Source organism: Equus przewalskii, chromosome 2 (genome assembly GCF_037783145.1).
Source record: "Equus przewalskii isolate Varuska chromosome 2, EquPr2, whole genome shotgun sequence".
Lineage (NCBI taxonomy): Eukaryota > Metazoa > Chordata > Mammalia > Perissodactyla > Equidae > Equus > Equus przewalskii.
The window spans coordinates 65,808,398-65,822,952 of record NC_091832.1 but is presented as its reverse complement, the minus strand read 5'-3'; the positions used below and the strand labels follow the sequence as shown (position 1 = coordinate 65,822,952).

General features: G+C 36.1%; 1 protein-coding gene across 10 annotated transcripts in view; it reads left to right on the top strand.

The window, feature by feature from the left end:
• The window catches only part of CLCN3 (chloride voltage-gated channel 3), an 86,570-nt gene extending 77,325 nt beyond the window's left edge, over positions 1 to 9,245 (top strand). For 4 of the 10 annotated variants that reach the window (XM_008524901.2, XM_070611478.1, XM_008524902.2 and 1 more), the window contains 2 exons: positions 4,494 to 4,569; positions 6,271 to 9,245. In XM_008524901.2, the coding sequence (XP_008523123.1) occupies positions 4,494 to 4,569; positions 6,271 to 6,429 (235 nt within the window). In that variant the 3' untranslated portion in view covers positions 6,430 to 9,245. Of the gene's footprint in view, positions 1 to 4,493; positions 4,758 to 6,270 lie in introns of all 10 variants that reach the window. The other 6 variants (XM_008524904.2, XM_070611477.1, XM_070611479.1 and 3 more) reach the window with 2 other exon arrangements.
• Positions 9,246 to 14,555: the final 5,310 nt, after the last annotated feature.

Sequence of the window (14,555 nt, the reverse complement as noted above, 5' to 3'; positions counted from 1 at the left end):
CAGGTCCCAAATGGGAAAGTCTGTCTTTTACTATGGTTATAAATACTGGATCAGTCAATGATATTCACACTTACCAAAGAATAAGAAAAATGTCTGCTGCCAGATCTTTGCCAAAACATAAAGTGACATTTGTCAGGAACACTTCAAAGTTGGCAAAGAGCTGCTGAAACATCTCCAGCATGCACATGGAGCTTCGAGTATTTCCTTTCTTGGAGGACTCATGGACCTAACCTGTATGGAGTACTGCAAAAACCTGCTTTATTTTTGTAAGTAAGTATTTCACGTTCAGAATATAAATTTCTAGTACAATAATAACTTTCTAGATATTTTTCTATTTATTTGAGCCATTATTTGATTTATCATGTAATGAGGGAAATATATATAATTAAGTGAAATTTGTAAATTATCTAAAAAGCTCCTTTAGCAAATGCCTTATTTCCACTTTTCTGCCTTCTTCATCCACAAATCTTATACATAAACAGCTAATGACAAATAAACACTCATGTATTTAAAATGTATAAATTGATTGTTTATTTTTCTGCCCTTTAGAGATACACTCCAATGGTTCTCCAGGATAGGAGTGTAGGGAAGTTTTATTTGGCAGATGTCAGAGGGATTGTGGAGACGTAATGCACAGTGTACCTCGGTAGACGTACAATCCTGCTTCATTGCCAATGCTCCCCTCTCTTCCTGGACCTGGGATCTGTTTCCCCACCGTTCTCTCTCCAGTCCCCTTTATTTCCGTTATGTTACTGCTCCTGGTTGAAATACTTAAGAACCTTGTTTTATCTGAAGGCTGATAATAGAAAGGCTAGAAACGAGAAACAAAAGTTGTTTGTTCTTGGATTATGCATAAACCGGCTGGTTAACCCTGCACAGTGTGAAGCTGGTTGAAACACCAAACACTTAGAGATTATCACAGCAGGTTTTTTAAAAAAAAAATGTTGTGTATAAAACACATGACACTGGTCTAGAGAAGGGGGAAAAAAGTGCAAAAGGGAAGGAAATTTGTTTATTGAACACCTTCTTCATGTTCCTCATTAAAGTTTGTGACACCTCTGCAAAGTAGATGACAGGATCCCTACTGTACAGATGTAGTGATTGAAGCTCAGAGAGGTTGAATAATTTGCCCAGTTACGTGGATAGCAAGTCATAGATCAGGGAGTCAAATATCTTTCCAATTTTAAAACCCAATCTCTTGCTACTGTTTTACAGTGTATTGGCTGATAGAATATCTTTTTTCTTTGTGATTTCTTAAACTACTAGTGTTTTCTTGGACAGTATATTAGACCTATTGGGTTAGAAATAGAAAGCTAGAGAACTAGGTCCATATTATTGTTTTCACTGTGCTAACCAGTTAAAATAACTTTAGGTAAGATGAAATAAATCATTAAAGGGATAAAGCTCTTGATTAAGGGCAGGGAGTTTGGAATTATTAAATACCACAGATACTAATTATAGAAGAGATGTATGTAGTAAAATACTATTTCCCTTGGTTTAATTTAAAAAATAATGGTACCAAACTTCATTGTTTAAAAACTTAAGTACATGGTAAATGGAATAACTTGTCGTAAAGCTTTACTGGTTCTTGGGCCCTTTTAATTATAAATGGCTCAATTGGAAGCTAAGCTGAATTGTTACAAACTTTTATTTGCTTTGAGTTGTTCTCTGTACCTGGCATGGTTTGTCCTTTTACCTACTAACAAATATAAATGTCAGTCTTTAGTCATGATTAACTATGATCACAAAGCTATATGGGTTAATTACCATATTTTACTTTGCTGATTAATTCCCAGGTTTTCGGCAGCACAGATATTAGGAAGGAAAATATTTAAAAGAAAGTGTAAAAATGAGAAAGTGTTGGGGAGGGAGGGGAAGATAGCTAATTAAAATTTTACCTGATACTGCCTGTTTACAAGAAAACTTAGGGTGGACTTTTTCTAAAGGAATATGTTTAATTGCCCTAATTATATTTTCCTTATTTCTGTTCTTCAAGGATAAAAGAAAAAAATTATATATTTTTTTTATATATTTATATATATATTTATATATATATGAGAGATCATTTGGGGTGGTGGCTCTTGGGAATTTATTTTTTTGAAGTATGTAAGAGGTAGAGTGTTTTACTCTCACTTAAATGTCTTAAATCCAGAAAAGAAATCGTATCGTCTGGCTTTTAGTGGCGAGTATGAAGTTCTGGATAATTGTCAACATTTTGTAGTTTATACTGGGTCCTTAGAGGTAGAAAATTACTATTTGGAGGAAGAGATAAAACATATCTGGAACCTTAGATAGAAGGAGAAAATGAGAATAAAGAGATGAGGGGGAAGTGTGTCTGTAAATTTTAAAGATGTCAGTTATAGATTTCCCACATTTTATATTTTAATTAGCAGAGCTTCTCAAAATCTTTTATTCTTGATGGAACTAGCAGGATGTTAATAGGTGTTGCTCAAAAAGAGTTTTGTGACCATATAAGTTTGGAAAGTATTGGATTAAATACGATTGAGTTTTCTTTGCTGTGGAACTTCTCAGGACTTATAAATGTTGATATTATTTGATTCTCAGACAGGGATAATAGAAAACATAGTTTTCCAAACTTATTTGAACATGTGACCTTTTTTTGATGGAGGAAAAGGGGCAGAAGAACTCCTGGGCCTGGTGTTTCTTGGAATATACTTTGGGAGAATGCCAGGTCGTGCCCTGCTAAGTCTTACATCATTAGTCGTTAGCTCACAAGGAAACAGCAAATCATTCTTTACATGAATCACACTTTTCATTGGTTTTCCCTGCACTTCCTGAAATTAATAGAGCAGCTCTGAACCTGGCCTTATTATTTTTAAACCACTCTTCTCCATTAACTAAAGAGAGGAAATGTATGTATTTCCTCCTTTTTAGGGCTATTACTTTGTGAATATAGAGATTACTTTGTAAATCTCCAAATTTGTCATTTGGTCCTTAATAAATTTATAATCTTCCTCATTGTGTACCTTGTGATTTGACAGACCTTACTAATATATTAACTGAAACTAATCATTGTATATAATTGGATAGAAAAGAATGAGTAAGAATTAAACTGGAATTACTTTATTTAATTGTCAAGATTTTCACATTCCCTGACTCCAACTATAAATACAAGTGAATTGATGGGGGGTTTGTTGTATTTGTTTGTTTTACCTCAGACATCTCCTCAGAGAAGAATATCTATTGAGTGATTGAGCGCTTATTTTATCTAGTGCAGTTTCTAGGCTTTTTTGGAGGGGGAACTTGCTGTCATGCTCTGAGAATTTTTCAATTTGTCTTTATTCTTAAGGATCAATACGTTATTTTTAAAAATATAATGAGAAAACATTAGCAGAGAACCTATTTCTGCCTTTTCCATTCCCTACCCTCCCTGCTTCCTCATCCCATCCCAGGTATCATCCTAAGTAACTATTTTATAACTGACATACCTGTAGGATGAGACTACTTTGATTAAGTAAAGTCCCCTGGTGACATTCTTCAAGAAATCAGAATGTTCAAAGGCAGTTTAATAGTAAAGTTGGCTTAACCAGAGCACCAGGGAAATGTCCAGTTACCCTGAAGGGCATTCTGGATGAGCTTCCAGAATTAAAGATTAAAGCCTTTGAAGGTTTTGACTTTCACTCTCTTTATTACCATATGTTGTAGTTGAATTTATTGACTTCCATTATAAAACCAGTAACCAGAATTTTGTTTTAATAATTAAAAGCAGTCTAATTATTTTCAAGTATCCTCTTGAGAATTTATGTCCATGGTTTTATTAATGTTAGAATAATGATATGTTACCTAAGAAATAATTGTTATTTAGAAAAACAAAGCGTAAAGTAAAAGTCATTTTGACCTCTAATCATAAATATGTCTTATTAGCTTATTTTAAGAAGTAGCATTCAGCAGGTCCTGAAAATTAGAGGGTGTTTGTGTTGATTGACATTATTTATTTAGAGCAAACTGCCTCTAATTTTAATTCTAAATAATAGTAAGATCCAAGGGAATTGTTAAGTCTCCTCATAGGCAATAAAGGCTAAGCCTTCTCCTACCTTTTCACTGCTGAGGTAGATATAAATAATAGCTGCTGCATTTTGATATTTAAAAAATTAGAAAAATATTTTCCTGTAAGGAAAGAACACTGAAAATGAAACTAAATTTCAGGATTTTATAGCTGTGTATTAATAGTTTATTTTGTACTTTTCTTTGTAGTCATTTTCATTGTGAACTTTTTTAATTTTGATTTTTAATTTAAAAAGGAAAACAACCCACCAATATTTAAAAATAGTATCATGTTAGTTTCAAAAGTAGAATTTATGGAAATGGGACCTGAAATTTCAAATCATTTTTGTTTTTATTTTTCTAAAGTTCATTAAAAGCATTCTTATGGTTCTTGTTTTTCTTTTTTCTCTCATTCTTTATCATTATGATTGGAACCTCTTTTAATTTAATTTCTCACACAGTTATTAGCATAACATGATCTGTTTCAGGATTGTCTTGGGGATCATCACAAAGAAGAACATATTAGAACATCTCGAGCAACTAAAGCAGCACGTGGAGCCCTTGGTGATTAGAGATATCAGACCTCCTCATTAGACACCTTAGAAGGCAGGAAGCATGAAACTTGTGAACTGTTCAGTTCTCTCCCAGATACCTGCTGAACACAAAATCCTACTGCTGCCCATTACTCTTCTACCTCATAACATGTATTTGTATGATAAATTTAGATATGTGTCGGATTCCATTCATAGGAAGTAAGCAAAAGTTCACGTCTCAGAATCATTAGTTGCAATTTAAGAACTATAAACAGTTTTGTTGTTGAAAGAGTTAATATTATTGGACATTCTTAAAGTAAACAACAGATTTGTCTACCTTAGCAGATAGACCGGCCTCAGAAGACCCCTCACTGGTTAAAAATGTCAGCCGCACCACCCCAAATACTTTTTCTTCTTTATGTTTCCTCATCTTATGGTAGTCTTGTGGTAAATCTAAGCTCATAAATGACTTTAACTGAACTTTTAGCAATGTTAGAATTGCTGACAAACGGATTTTTTTTATGGGCACACTAACTAGAGTGTAAAGTGTTTGTATTTGTGATTATAGTATTAGTTCTTTTTTGCTATACCCACATACCTTCAAAGTTAAGAATGTGTGTCCTGCCATTTCATTAGTGAATTGTACCTAGATTATGTGCGTGCCCCTTTTGTCTGATGTTTCTAGAATACTACTAGCATCTTTTAGGATCAGTTGCATTTGTTTTAACTGGCTTTATGTCCTTGTGGTTTCATGACTTAAGATAAATTTTGAATTATCTTAACCTTATAACCTAAAAATTGTGTGGCTTTAGCAATTAATGCCTGAAATTATTTTGCCCTGCAATTGTCATACCTATATAAAACCTGTCCCAGTTTGCTTAAGTACACAATTCATTATGTATTCCTGTTGTATGCTAATATTTCACAAGTGTTTCATGCATCCTTTTAAAAAAATCTACTAACCAGAATAATAAGTAGCTACTCATTCATTCTGCTTTCTGCTTCACCTAAAATAATCTTTTAGGACTGCTTCTTGATTTTTCACCTATCTTTTAATGTAAGCATTAACAACTAAGACTTTCATAAAAGCACTGTATCTTAACTTTTTTGGCCAAAATCAAAAAAGAAAGACATTGATGAGTGTACTAGAAACTTGGGTTGCCTTACTTGGGGTTCTGAAGTTTGGGATTAAAGTTCTGTGCTGAGCATTTTATATGCATTTTTATCTCAATTGTATGTGCTTTCATGAAGATTCTGCATACAACTGGGCAATCCTTAAATTGTTTTTTAAAAGTTAGTTAATTGTAGTTTTAAAAAGCAGACTATTGATGGGATTGGTCCTCAGACATCTTACTGCTTTCTTGATGTGATGGGAATGAATTTTCCTTCTCAGATGGGATCAGTATCATTTCTTGTTCACACATCCTCTCATTTTTTCTTACTTTTTTGTTGGCATACGTTAATCAAAAAACCTCTTCTTCCATGAGGCGTGCAGTCCTCAGAGTCTCAGTGGAAAGAACATAGTAGTATGAGTGACCATAATATTTTTATATGAAAGGATGGTTGCTGGATAATCTAAATATCTTTACCGATAAAATACTTCCTGAAAATACAAAATCAGGCTGCTTGCTTTGCTCTATTCCTGTCAACAAAAAGGATTTAACTATAGCTTTAGCTTCTCTTTTTCTTTTCCCTTTTATTTTAATAGGAATCTTCTGTTTGTCCCTTTCAGGCGCCTCCTTGGCATTATAACAAAAAAAGATATCCTCCGTCATATGGCCCAGACGGCAAACCAAGACCCCGCTTCAATAATGTTCAACTGAATCCCATAGATGAGGAGAGAGAGGAAACCGAAGAGGAAGTTCATTTGCTGAATAGCACAACTCTTTAACCTGAGGGAGTCGTCTACTTTTTTTTCTCCTTTAAAAAAAAAAAAGGAAATATAAAAGCCAGGCTTTTGCAACATGGTTTGCAAATAATGCTGGTGGAAAGGCGTTGTTTGGGGAGGGAAAGGAGAGAGAGAAGGAAATGAGTGAGGTATTTCCCCGTCTAACCAAGAGCAGCAAGTCACCTCCTGTTGTTCTGCACTGGATGCATTCAGCTGAGGATGTGCCGTGATGGTGCAGGCTTGAGCCTCAACGGAGAGGACACCGGAGCCCTGGAGCACCCGGCCTGTTACTTCAACATTGCAAAGACGTGTTATCAGTCCCTATTTCTGGAGGGATTACTTTGAATTGAGCCATCTCTAAGACTGCAAGGTCTTGCCCTTTTTTTATCAAAACTGTTCTGTTAAATTCATGAATTGTATATTTAAGCATTACCTTTCTACATTCCAGAAGAGCTTTTATTTCTCTCTCTCTCTCTCTTTCTCTCTTGAGCTGTAACAAAGCCTCTTTAAATTGGTGTACCCTTTTGAAGCAGTCCTTTCTCATATTGAGATGTACTGTGATTTTACGGAGGTTTCATCACAAGGAGGGAGTGTTTCTTGTGCCATTTACCGTGTAGTTTATACGATCACTAAATGCTTGGAGCAGTCACATGCACCACAACAAAGGCTGATCACACAGGTAAAATCTCGAGTGAAGCGTGAACGAAATCTCTCAGCGTGTGTGCTTTGTGGTTCAGAATCAACAACAACGAAACTCGACTTGTAAGGATAAACAGAGTTTTCTTTTTTTTTCCTCTCAGACTTTATGGATAATGTGACCTGGTCTTATGCAAATTTTCTATTTCTAAAACTCCTATGATATACAAGTACTGTTCAGCATAAGGAAACAAAGTGCGGCTGCTTTGACAGTAAAGAGAAGGAAGTATTCTGTTTAGCTGTATTGGGAATTAATTGCATGTTTAAACACTGGAATTTTTTTTTCTTGAAATTAGATCAGTCATTTTTTTCTTTCCTCAAGATGTTTTACTGCTGACACTGAAGAAGAAATGTAATTCATAACTTGCACTAAATGTATATTTCTTTTCTTAAAAATTTACCATTCTTATTTATATTTTTATGGATTAAAATTTATAAAATACAGATCAGTTAATATCTCACTTAAATAATTTTACCTTTTTAATGTGATTTTTATAGACTAATTCAGACTTACAAATATGGAGATATGAACAAAGTTTACAATGGGTACAAGGGTTTAAAAAGAGGTTGTGGTTATTTCTCTATGATCCAATGTGTACATAAACCTTTTTCTGATCTTTCACTGCCATCCCCTGGATTATGTCTTCTGACCTGTTCATTTTGACTCATTAACTGGAAAATTGAAATACTTCAAATCACTTTGCAGATTAAAACCAAAAGTTAAATAGTGTTAACCTTTTTTGAAAAATCAAACAAATGAAAACAATAGAATTGTAAAGGCAGCAGTTAAAATTTTAATCTGAACATAACTTTTGAATCTTTGAGTAGGTCACATCCATAAGTGCTCAATGATGTTTTGAATTTCCACCGTGCACATTTTTGCAGGATGAGTTGAAAATGTACTGGGGTGTGTTTGGGATTTTTGTTTTTGGAAATGTCTGTCTTAATCATGGTCTTAATTCACTATCAGCAAATGCAGTTTTCTTGAAAGACTGGCCTAAATATTCTGTGATTATGCATTTTTGGTAGGAAAATGAATTTTTGCAGACAGACATTTTCTGAAACCTTACTGGCAATGAGCTGTTTTTACATTTTAGAAGTGATTCTTCACTTCTTAGTTCTTAATAACAATATATCTGTTAGGTCTGTAAAATCACTTAAGATCTGTAGGATCTTGAAGATTTATCAGATCATGAAGCCATATTAGAATGACAATGGAAAGTTGAGCAAAATTTTAGGAATTTCGTGAAGCATTCTTAGTTTTGCTATCTGCCTAAAATTAGTATTTTGTCCTAATTACTTATCCCCTTTGGCAGACTTCACGTTTTCTTAGTGGCCCCTTCAAAGTTCATTTGGTCAGCCAGAGTGAAATCATTTCTAAATGATGGTTCTGTATATCTATCTCCAGCTTGTCTTCAGTGTATTTGCGGTATGCGGGGTGCACTGCTAGAGTATGTCTATTGAATAACTTAATTGCTTGTCCTGAGTTGCAAGCCTTCAAAGGAGAACCCAGTTTCTTTGCAGATAGCTTTATAACATTAAACTTCACATGGATTTTGTTTTCCATGTTTCCTTTTTTATTTCATTGCCCATCCTGCTTTAGAGCCTGACATTTCAGGGTGGATACTCAAGGTGGATGTTAATTTTCTTCTTGGTGTATTTCTATCCCTGATATGTCTTACTGCTGAAATACAGGAAAAGTGCCGTATTTTTAATGTATTCAATGGTTTTCTTTGGTATTACTATCTCTTCCACTTTTCTTTTTATACGTTGAGGTGTGTCTGCTTTTCAACCAAACAGTGAAGTAGAGGAGACCATGAAATATATGTGCCTGGCTAATTGGCAAATTAATTGACCAATATAATAAGTGGAGCGCCTTATTTGAGTACCCTTTTTGAGAAGGTATGATGAGAATGGGCAAGGGTGTCAGCATCTCTTCTTATTAATACTTGTTTTCAGTTTTGGTTCATGAAGAATGCTTAGTTTGTTAAACTGTGATGTTGCCTAGAGCTGTATTTATCTGTTTTTATTTATACTAGTGTAGTAAAGCTGCTTATCATTACAGTAAAAATGATTACTGTGATGAGTTAATCAGAAAATCTATTAAAATCTATATGACAATGTGTGGTTTGGCATTTAATTATATCTGTAACAGTCCTCCCACTTTTACTGCTGGTCTGTGCAGTGTAGGCCAACATGCCTGGCACATGCAGCCTTCAAGGGTAACATAATGCTTCTCTCTGGTTACAAGCCATTTCTGTGCTTTGCATGCAAGGAGCGACAGAAGAATGGATGCTGAATTGAACAGCAGGATGCACATACTACTAGCAATAGCATAGAGCCTCCATTTGTCAGTGAAAGTTGCAAGTTTGCAGAAAGATTTCACTCTGCTTACTTTAAAAAACAATTTTTTTGAGAAAAATTATGCTGTTTGCATAAGGAGAAAAGATGTAAATGATGTATATGTTTTTTAAAAATTACCTTGGCAATTTGCTAATAGAACTGCCTAAATGGTGGTGGTAACTTTTTAATTGTTAAAAGATTTCAGTGGCTTTCTAATATTAAACTTTTAGTAAAAAGGAGAACACTTGATTAAAATTAAGTCCAGGATAGGTTTTTTTATCATTCATTTTATTTGATCATTCAGTGAGAATTGATTGAACACTTACTGTGTGTGATTGAACACTGTTCTGTGTTCTTGAAACTTACATTCCAGCAGAGAAAGAGACTTGTAGTGTGTCAGATGGTGATAAATATCACAAATTTTTTTTAATGATCCCTGTGTGCTGCACTCTGTTATAGACATACATAAATCAAGTAAAAATTCCCCTTCTAATGAGAAAAATAAGTAATGGGGAGGGTGCTGATTTTATAGAGAGTGATCAAGGAAGGCCTCAGGGATAAGATGACATTTGAGCAGAAACCAAAAGAATGTGAGGGAATGATACAGTTGTCTGTGAGAAGAATGTCCCAAGAAGAGGAAATACTCCATGCAAACATTCTGAGGTAGGATCTGACTACAGGTATAAGGAACACCAAGTAGGTCCCTGTGGCTGGAGGGGTGAAAGGGTCTAAGATGAGGAAAGAGGTTGAGGGTGTAGGAGTTTGGCTGTTATTCTGAATGAAATGGGAAGCCAGTGAGGCAAGAAAAGTGACATGATCTGACTTAACGTGATCTCTCTGGCTGCTTTGTTGGGAATAGACTGAGGGGTCGGGGTGGGGGTGTAAGCAGGAAGACCAGTTAGAAGGCTCTTGGAATAGTCAAGATAAGATTTGATAGAGGCGTGAACCTGACAGGAGCTGGTGGAGGTGGTTAAAGTGTTTGGATTCTAGATATTTTGAAGGTGGCATAGGATTTGCTAATGGCTTGAATGTGAAGTGATAAGAGAGGAGTAAAGGATGTCTCCAAGTTTTTGGCCTGAGTAGCTACAGAACAATGGAATGGCCACTGACTGAACTGGGAAAGACTTCAGGAAGAATAGATTTGGGGTTGCGTACAGAGGAGCTTTGGTTTTAGACGTTAAATTTTATATGCCTTTTAGACTTCCAAGTGGAGATGTCAAGTTGGCAGTTTGTTTATATGAGACTTGTTCAGGAGAAAGGTCCAGCCTGAGACATCTGAAAAATATGGGAGGTTTCATCCTGGGACAGGATGAGATCACCATGGGATTAAGTGGACCGAGAAGGAGTGAGCGTTGACATGTATGTACGTTTAGATATGAGGAGATGAGGAGTCAGCAAAAGAAGGAGCAGCCAGTGAGGTAGGGTGGGGAGTGATGCCGTTAAGATAGGGGTAGTCCCCTAAACCAAGTGAATAATAGTTTCAAGAAGGGTCAACTGTCAGGTGTTGCTGATGGATGACATAAATAAGGACCAAAAATTGGCCAGTGTGGAGATAACTGATAACTTTGACCAAAGCAGGTTCAGTGGGATCAGGCAAAAGTCTGATTGGAGTGGGTTCAACAGAAGGGAAGGAATTGAAGGCAACTATTAACAATTCTTGAGTTTTTCAGAAAAGGGATGTATGATAAAGGGTGTTTTGTTTTAAGATGTAGGACATTATAGCTTTTGTTGTTGTTGATGGGAATGTTTGAGGGGGAAAATTAATGATCTTAGAGGACAGAGAGAGGTCCTTGAGTAGGCAAGAGGGGATTGCATCTCAGGCACGTAGTGGGACATTAAGCAACATCCATAGGAATGAGGAAAGGCAGAGTATAATGGGTAATTGGTAGTGTGGTGATATTTTATGGAAGTTATTTTGATTGCTTCTATTTTCATAGTGAAATACACTGAGGATTGCAGGGGAGGTGTTGCATGTTTGAGGAAAGATGTGATGGTAGTAGGATTGATGGGCAGCAGCTTGAGCAACTTGAGGTTAGAATGAGACCAGTTGTCAGTTGTATTTTTTTCTCCAGCCACCTGACACTGAGTAGGAGTGGGAGTAGGCGGCTTTTTATCAGGCCTTAAGGTTCTAACGTAAGTACAACTAATAATGGAGAGAGGGGCAGTGGAGTGGAAGATGTGGGAGTGACTATAATGATGGAGAGTGGAATCTAAGGGCTTTGTGAAGAGAGAAACAAGAATATGGAGTGAAGAACAATAAAAAAGGCTGTTAGATCAATGAATTGTAGGGTATGGTGGGGTTGAAAAAGTGTTGGCATTGTAGTATTAGAGGGAGAGATGGAAAGATGGGTGATGATATTTGGACAGGATGCTTGAAATCGAGATTAGGGAGGGTTTTTGTTATTGGTACTGACAAGGTCTAGGGTATGACTTTGGAGTTGGTGGCTGAAGTGGGGCACTGTCTAGATCAGGGGTCAGCAAGTTTTTTCTGTGAAGTGCCAGAGAGTAAATATTTTAGGCTTTGTGGGCCATACAATCTCTGCTGCAACTACTCTGCTTTGTAGCCATATGTAATATGCAAATGAATGGGTATGGCTTTTTCTCCATAGATTTTATTTACAAAAACAAGGAGTGGGCCAGATTTGGCCCTCGGCCCTTGTTTCAATGACCTAGTCTAGGTCCCTGAGAGAGAGTAAACTGAGGTTCAGGATATTGGAAGGATCATTGATATTGAAATGTAGAATTATAACAGGAGTAGTATAGAGAATGACATTAAGGCAGTAAGGTTTGAGCTAGTGCAAGGGGATGTGTCATTGTGGAGACGAAACATAGTTTATAGCTTATTTTAGATTAAGTTTTATAGCTTTCATTTTTTTCCTTGGGTATATCATTCTGTGTATGTGTTTGAAAGTTTACATAGAAACTGTTATTAAGCTCTAGGAGCAAGCTCAGCTAAATCTGAGTTGGGTAATGATTTTCTGTTAAATTCTGACTGGGTCAAGGTGCTTCATTCATGAAGGAGCCTAGGCACTTAAAATGTGATCTCAGAGAACTTAAGTAGATAGCTGGCATTCGGAAGCTACTATAGCCATTGAAAGGCCAGATCCTAGGTCCATAAAAATATTTAGTACACTAGATTTCAATGGACTCTGCCTTTAGGGAAGGAAAAAGGTAAGAAAGGAATGTTTGGTATCGTACTGTAAGGAGCTTGCTCTTTAATGAAAAAGGTCACTACCTTCTGAAACATGTTACTAGCCCTCTGACACAACTGGTTGGGGTTTGAGATTGGAAATCCACATTTCTTTGTTGTTATTTCAGAGGACTGTTGTGCTCAGGAAGCCCTATTCACAACTATAATATCCAAATTATAACTGCCGTATTCTCGGCATTGGTGTCCAAATTCTATCTTGGCTCTGATAAACTCAGCTTTCTGAAGGTACACATTCATGTTACGTATAAGGAGTGGGTGAGAAGTGATCTCTTTTTGTCCCCTTTCATTTGTTCCTTGATAAGAAATCCTGTTGGAATCCATATTACTGATCACAAGAAGGCATATGAAAAAAATCTTAGAAACTATACATTTGAGACTGTTGGATCAACAAATGGCAAAATTAGAGGAATCTAGTATTTCTAGCTAAGCAAATCGTTTCAATGGAAGATACCTGAATTTGTTTGAATAACCGATATTTAAAAGATATTTAACTATTTATAGATACTGTCTCCAATATTAAGACGCACCTCAGAAACTTTAAGACCAAATGTGATTTGATCACCTTTACTAATCAAAGTGTGAGCTAATTGTTACTGTAATGTTTTAATACAAACCAGCTAATGCGTTCAGATGGGGTCGGGACCTGCAGATACTTAGGTTACCAAAATGTGGCAGTTCCTTAAAACCCCGCCATCGGAAGTGTAAAAGTTCCTGTACAGTAATGAAAGGGAAGGTAAAGATCTTCTTAGTTTTGGCTAAGCTATTATACAAACTGTCTCTCTTGAAGAAAGCATGTTAACTGCCTACAAAGGCAGCACGGGCCATGGGAGGAAGAACAGATGCTAATCGTAGGCTGTGGCAGAAGGGATTTTTGATCCCAGAAGACACTGTGTTGTCTGAGAAGCCAGGAATCCTTAACTCATGGGCATCTTGTCAAAAAAGTTTCCCAAATCTTCCAAGTGTGATTTTATCTGGTGCTTAGTGAGGGGCATGGGTTAGGGTCATTTTATCCAACAAATACATATATATTCAAAGGTTTGTGTTACTATAGGGGACATATAAAATGTACGTCCTTAGAAACCTTACAGCCTAACTGGGGAGATGAGACATGCTACTCATAATAAAAATCCCAGCTGGAAGTGTTCCCTTTTAATAGTCTACTCATACCTTATATCAAAAAGAATATCTCAAGTCTGTTCTAAGGAGACAGCTGACAGTAACTTTGGAGACTGACTATCCAACAGACACTCTTTGAGGAGGTCAAGTCAATCTTCTACAAAAGGTCAGGGGTTAAACTAGATTAGCTGAAGTCTCTACTTTCAACTTCATATTAAGGGTAAAAAGCTTATAGGCTCTTTAGTCATCTGCAAAGTTTGCTATTTTGTATTTCATGGTTTGCTATTTTTTAAGGTGAAGGACATTTTGCCAGGCTTAAGGACAATCTGAATCTGGTAAAACACAGCTATCCAGAGATTTGTACTGGAAATCCAATGAAATAATTTGCAATGGAAAACTCGAAAATCTAAATTAATGGTATATTGATTACTATATCAATATACTATGCTATATTGATTACTAAATAAAGACTGAGTCAAAGGAGAATTGTTTTAAAGAATATACCTAATGGAATAACTGGACTACTGGTGAGGAAGATACATATCAGTCACCTGAAGACACTTGAAATGCCATTTCCACAGGTCTGGGAGAGTGCTGGCTAGGGTGTCTTCAGTTTCCTTAAGTTTATGTCCCCTGTGTCCTCCCCACCCCCTATAACCCAATCCTTAAAGCTACAGCTATTACTAACTCAAATTTTGAATAAATTCCTATTGCCCATATGTTAACTATTGAAACAGGACTCCCGGGGAGGAGAGGACAGTCT